General features: G+C 46.1%; 1 protein-coding gene across 2 annotated transcripts; it reads left to right on the top strand.

Annotated features, from left to right (window-relative positions):
• Nucleotides 1-130: 130 nt before the first annotated feature.
• Nucleotides 131-5584, top strand: mterf4 (mitochondrial transcription termination factor 4). 2 transcript variants are annotated; one of them, XM_042339392.1, is made up of 4 exons: nt 131-233; nt 2787-3329; nt 4123-4307; nt 4749-5584. In XM_042339392.1, the coding sequence occupies exons 2-4, from the start codon at nt 2945-2947 to the stop codon at nt 5103-5105; spliced, it is 927 nt and encodes a 308-aa protein (XP_042195326.1). In that variant the 5' UTR covers nt 131-233; nt 2787-2944; the 3' UTR covers nt 5106-5584. The 2 variants fall into 2 exon arrangements, with proteins under 2 accessions (XP_042195326.1, XP_007910370.2); XM_007912179.2 differs by lacking the exon at nt 131-233 and adding an exon at nt 1268-1379.
• Nucleotides 5585-6196: the final 612 nt, after the last annotated feature.

Below are 6196 nucleotides of genomic sequence, written 5' to 3'. Positions count from 1 at the left end.
ATCTGGGCGCCCCCGCCCCGCGGGGCGGTTGTCGCGCACGCGCGCGGTGGCGCGGTCGCAAGCCGCCGCCGCCGCGAGTCGGGGAGACGGGCGGGTCACGTGACCCCGCTGTCGTCAGGGCGCCATGTTGGGGCCGTGTCGAACCTGTGGCGTCGGGTCAACGGCGGCTTCGCGCCGACTGTCTGTCACGCGTTTTAAAAAAAAACGGGTACAAAGATGTCTGGAAAAAGATTGTGTGTATTTTTTTTCCTCGTACTTCCTCTCTTCCCCCCCCCCCCCCCCCTCTCAAATTAGGGACGTTTAAGAAAGGAGGCGGTAGGGAGGGTGGATGGGGGGAGAGGATAACTCACTCCTTATTTATGTCCCCCTCCTCCCCGATCTCTTAATTATTTACATCCCGAGTGTTTTTGATCAGTGTGTGTGTGTGTGTCTGTGTGTTTTGTGCAAATGGCGGAACCTGGGGAGGGTGGTCTGGGACCAGGATATTTTTTTGCACACACCACACACACACGCACACCCGGTGCTCGTGAGAACTGACAGGCGAGGGAGGGAAACCGCCTGCTGCGGGCAGTGACTTTTCCCAACGTGCTCTTGTTATTTATATATATGTTTAGATACATAACAGTATATAACACGTCGTTTCAAGTCGACTCGAATGATGTGTCTTTTTTTAAAAAAAATCCTTAATTTCTAATGGTGGTGTTGGGGTGGGGGGGGGGCGGGGGGAGTCGTATTTCACAATCACGTTCTCTCCCCTCCTCCCCCCACCCCCCAGATAGAGACCGACGTGATAACTCGGCATTTCTGGCTGAGGTTTGGGATTCTGCACTGACACACAGACACACACACACAGAACACACAGAGACACACACACACAGACACACACAGAACACACACACACACAGAACACACACACAGAGAACACACACACACAGAGACACACACACAGAGACACACACACACAGAGACACACAGACACACACAGAGACACACACACAGAGACACACACACAGAGACACACACACAGAGACACACACACACAGAGAACACACACACAGACACACACACACAGAGACACAGACACACACACACAGACACACACACAGAGACACACACACAGAGACACACACACAGAGAACACACACACAGAGACACAGACACACACACAGAGACACACACACAGAGACACACACACAGAGAACACACACACAGAGACACAGACACACACACAGAGACACACACACAGAGAACACAGAGAGACACACACACAGAGACCCGGAACGTTTTTTCGGGGGGGGGTGTGGGTTCGGGGACGGATTTCCTGGTGCAACGCAGAGAGAAACGAGATGAGCGGGAGGTTGAGAGAGGCGACGCTGCGGGTGAGAAAATGATTGAATTAATTAATGTGTGTGTGTGTCTATATATATATATATAGAGAGAGAGAGAGAGAGAGAACAAGAAAACTATGAAAGGTTTCGAGATGCCGATCCTTCCCGAACCGTCGAGTGACTCGGGACACCCACAACAACAACAACACACACACAAAAAAAAATCACTCGCCCACTTCGAAAGTTTCGTCCGTTTTCTTTCAGAGCTTTTGATTATATTCGGGGGGTGGGGGGGGGGGGGGTTCAAGATTAATTGTAAATTAATGCTCCCACACTATTGTAATTTTTAGGGCTCAACGTGCGCAAAACCGAGGCCCTCCTGATTGGCTCGTGTCAGCGCCTCCGCACCTCAGGCGCTGACAGCATCGGCATCCGAGGCCGCACTCTCCACCTCTCAAAGCCGGTCAGGAACCTCGGGGTTCCCCTCGACCCTGAGCTGTCCTTTCTCCCTCATATCCATATCCGCGCCACAACCGGCACCGCCTTCCATCACCTCCGGAACGTCGCCAGACTACGGCACTACCTCACCCCTCACGCGGCTGAAACTCTGGTCCACGCCTTTGTCACCTCAAGGCTGGACTATGGGAACTCTCTCCTCGCCGGCCTTCCCGCCACCTCCCTCCACACTGCAGGTCATTCAGAACTCTGCAGCTCGTGTACTGTCCCGCACCAGACACCGCGACCACATCACTCCCACCCTCGCTCCCCTCCACTGGCTCCCCATCCCCCAGAGGATCGATTTCAAGATTCTCATCCTCACCTACACGGCCATTCACGGCCTCACTCCCTCCTACCTCTCCGACCTACTATCCCCCTACCTACCTGCCTGTACCCTCCGTTCCTCCGGCTCCGGTCTGCTCCACATCCCCCGCCCCAACCGCCCTACCATCGGTGGCCTTCAGCCCCGAGGCTCTGGAACTCTATCCCCAGTGCCTTCGCCGCTTCCTCCCTTTCCTCCTTCAAGGCCGGTCTCAAGACCTTTCTCTTTGACCGAGCCTTCAGCTCCCCTCTCGACTCTCTACCCCCTCCTCGCTCCCTCCCTTCCCTCCCCTCACCCTGACCATTTCCCCAATGCTCGGGTCCCGACCCAACTGTACAGCGCCTTGGGACGTCCTCCCGACGTGAAAGGCGCTCAATAAATGGAATCTTGTTGTTGTTGTTGTGTGTGTAAATGCAATATCTACGATCTTTAGAGCCCAGAACTCGTTCGATATGTAAAACTCGTCGACATGACTTAAATGCAGTCACTGCGCACACACACAATCTGCGCCCACACATATATATAATCAATCAGTGGTCTTCAAATCAGTGATCCTTTGCTGAATGGTTGACGTTAACAACCCGCTGCTGAACACTGTGAAAATATATTTTTTCCCCCGAAATCTTTGTTCCTTTCAGATTATGCAGCAGCACTGCCTTTTTCGAACAAAACCACCTTCCGCTGTGAATTGGCGAGTTTCATCTGCACAAGAGCAACACACTTCCTCTGCCGCCGGCCTCGGGGCTCTGTTTCACATGCATTCTGCACAGACGGACCCCCTGCTCGATCGACAGAGATGTCACAAGACTCCTGTTCACCTCTGAAAGGCACCAGGAGAGAGACTGAATTCCATTTTTCCAAGTTAGAGGTTCTCGAAGACCTTCAGCATTTTGCCGACACCTCTTTTCCAAAGCCGGGCCTCGATGACTCCGAGTCGGAGAGCATCATAAAGTCTGTCCTGGAATTGGGCTTCAGTGACGCTCAGGTGAAAGAGCTGTTCACAGGTCTCACCGTTAAGTCTCTGCAAAAAATGTTGCCCGTGCTCCACGTCTTCGGCGACCTTGGGCTAAAGCCAAGCACCACCCTCAAGATCCTGGGGAAGTGTCCGCAGCTCTCGAGTGCAACAGAGAGCCAGTTGCAGTCGCGCATTGACAATTTACGGAAGAATGGGCTGGGAGAAGGTAACACACAACACTCGTTGCATTGCTAGGCTTGTGTGGCCAGTTTTAATACTCTGCACTGAATAGTACGCAAACTAATCCCGGCAGCTCCCAACATTTATGTATCGCTGAGTCCCTTTGTTTGCTTGATTTCTTTGTGTCTTGATGTCACCTCCTTGTGCTGAGTCAAAATGCCCAAGACCAGGAAATGTAAGCAGTTTATTTTGCAGTCAATATTGGATGTGAGATTGGAAAACGCAGTGAGAAATTGGCAGTTTAAACCAAACTCAATATTCAGTTTTTTTTGCTATCTTCTGATTCTTACTCTGACTTTCAAATGGTTTGAAATTTCCACATAAGTAGGTTTAGATCACAATATATCATTATCGGGACATAAAGGAGTAAAGAACTTCCCTACTGTTGAATGTGTTGCCATAAGGTACCATAGACATTTACAAGCACAGTAGAATGCCATTTGGCCCATGGAGCCTGTGCACATGTACAGTGCCCTCGAGCGAGCACACAGTTTTCTCCCAATCCAGTGTTTTCTTTCCTGCCTCTGGGAAATGCCTGACCTCTCTGAGAGGCAGCAGTTTGTTCTAAGGCTCTTTGAAATGCTATTAATTATTACCTAATAATTAATATTATCTATAAAGATTAATATTAATTAATATTATAATTAATGCATTAAACAGTACTGTGTAATCAACTTGGCAACAAACGTTAAATGCAACTTCTCTTTCTCCCATAGCAAGTATTGGCAGTCAGCAGGTCCTATGAACATGGGGTTTACCGTACATTTGTTTATCCCTAGGCAGTATGCAGCGTGTTTTCGCACACTATCCGCAGATCCTGACTCTCTCAGTGAAGCACCTGAACAATACAGTGCGTTTCTTCAAAACCAAATGCCTTTTCACCGGCCAGCAGGTCACAGAAATCCTTCGAACTTCACCCAATGTTCTTTTTGAGGAACTTGGAGACTTGGAGTACAAATTCCAGGTAATAGTTATGCCCTTGTAGTAAAATTCGCGGCACAGGTTATTCTTTTATTTCTTCTCTTGAAAACCTTTCAGATGTTAAGTTGTTTAAACTTGGATTAGAAAACATTGCTTTGGGTTATAATAGTTTAAATGTCTCATTTATAATTAACTTAATATGGGAGCTTCAAACCATGAAAGTGGGTGATATGGAAAGGAAATTCACAGCGATGGACCAGGAAGTATTTTTATGAAGTTGGAGTTGAGACACATAGAAGTTAGTGGAACAGTACAGAGAGAGAATTCAACTGTTTCTCACCTGTGCTATAACTTACCTGTGAGTGTTGAAACTGAGAACATTGGAAAGACATTTTAATTTTTTTTATAGTTACAAAATCTTCTTTTCCATTAAGATGATTAAGAATAATTGCTTCCTAATTTTTCCTGCCTTTCTTCCCCATAGTATGCCTATTTCCGAATGGGAATAAAGCAAGCAGAAATAATGAAATCTGTAACCTTTCGGACATCACTAGAGGAACTCAAACAACGTCACATCTTCTTAGAACGGCTGGGTCGGTACCAGACACCAGATAAAAAGGGTCAGACTCAGATGCTGAACCCTAAACTAAAAGAAGTTCTTCACATCAGTGAGGACTATTTCCTTGCTAAGGTAGCCATGTCAACTCGGGAGGAGTTTGCCATCTTTAAAAAACTGCTGAGCCGTGAGGAACCGGAGACCAAGGAGCGTGAGGAATTGAATTGGGAAGATTCAGAAGAATCATCAGAGGATGAATATAGCAGTGATGAAGACAAAAGATGAATAAAAATAATGAATCCTTACATTTGACATAGCGCTTTTCATGTCTTCTAAGCGCTTCATAGAATATATTAAGTGAATTGACTGTATATTTGTGGGCGAAATGCGGCAGCCAATTGCGCACAGCGGTGTCCCACAAACTGTCGTAGATTGAAGTGACCAATTTTTTTGTTTTCCTGAAGACAAAATATCATATCAAAAAATTAAATTTCATTTTCTGGCCTGTGACTAGAGCTAAAGGCACCAAACCACAATGAATGAGATATCTGCCATTGGATATGAATTAACTCGTACAACATTTATGTAAAGATAATTACAATTGCAAATTCCAGTCATTGGCCTGGTGCTGAGTTCAATACTCAGAAAAGGGAAGGATTTGTTCACTCAGCATTTTTAAAAATAAAACCTAGAAAGATAACTTTTGATTATACACGGTACCTGTAAACAAACTCCAGTCACTGAATAAAACAAGAGTAATCAAATTTAACGTTTCCCCCCTTCTTCCCAGTTAGTTAAGAGATGATCAACGATGAAGGCAAACGTTCAAAGTGGTGCAGATAAGATATTTACAACTGCAAGGTCTCATCAGTTACCTTAATGCTTTGTATTTTTTAACAGCAAAAAAACAAAATTTCAAACTACATGCCGAAGCAAATGGAAACAATTTATGTGGCCAGAAATGTGAAAATAATAATACTTCCATTTGATTATAGAGCAGTATCACGTCACCGAAGCGTCTCAAAGCACTTTACAAGATATACTGTAAAGTATATTGACTGTGTATTTTGTGGGCAAAACATGGCAGCCAGTGGCGCACAGCAATGTCTCAAAGCCACGGATCAGTGAGTCATTACAGAAGAGTTAAATAGAATACTTATAACATTCTGATAATTTAATTCAACCGGGCCCAGAAAGCTACACAAAGCATTTTAAAGTGACTGGTATTAGCGTGAGTTTAGTACACGCATTTGGTATGATAATTCACAGAAATAAAAGTAGGCCAATAATGCCACCTGGGTACATTTGCATCAAACCGCCATGTGCTACAAACTTTTTCATGAAATTATGTATTTGAAGTGTATTAGATTATGCAA

Source organism: Callorhinchus milii, unplaced genomic scaffold (genome assembly GCF_018977255.1).
Source record: "Callorhinchus milii isolate IMCB2004 unplaced genomic scaffold, IMCB_Cmil_1.0 Scaffold11, whole genome shotgun sequence".
NCBI lineage: Eukaryota > Metazoa > Chordata > Chondrichthyes > Chimaeriformes > Callorhinchidae > Callorhinchus > Callorhinchus milii.
Note: the sequence above shows the minus strand (reverse complement) of the source record. Positions and strands in the feature narration are given on the sequence as shown.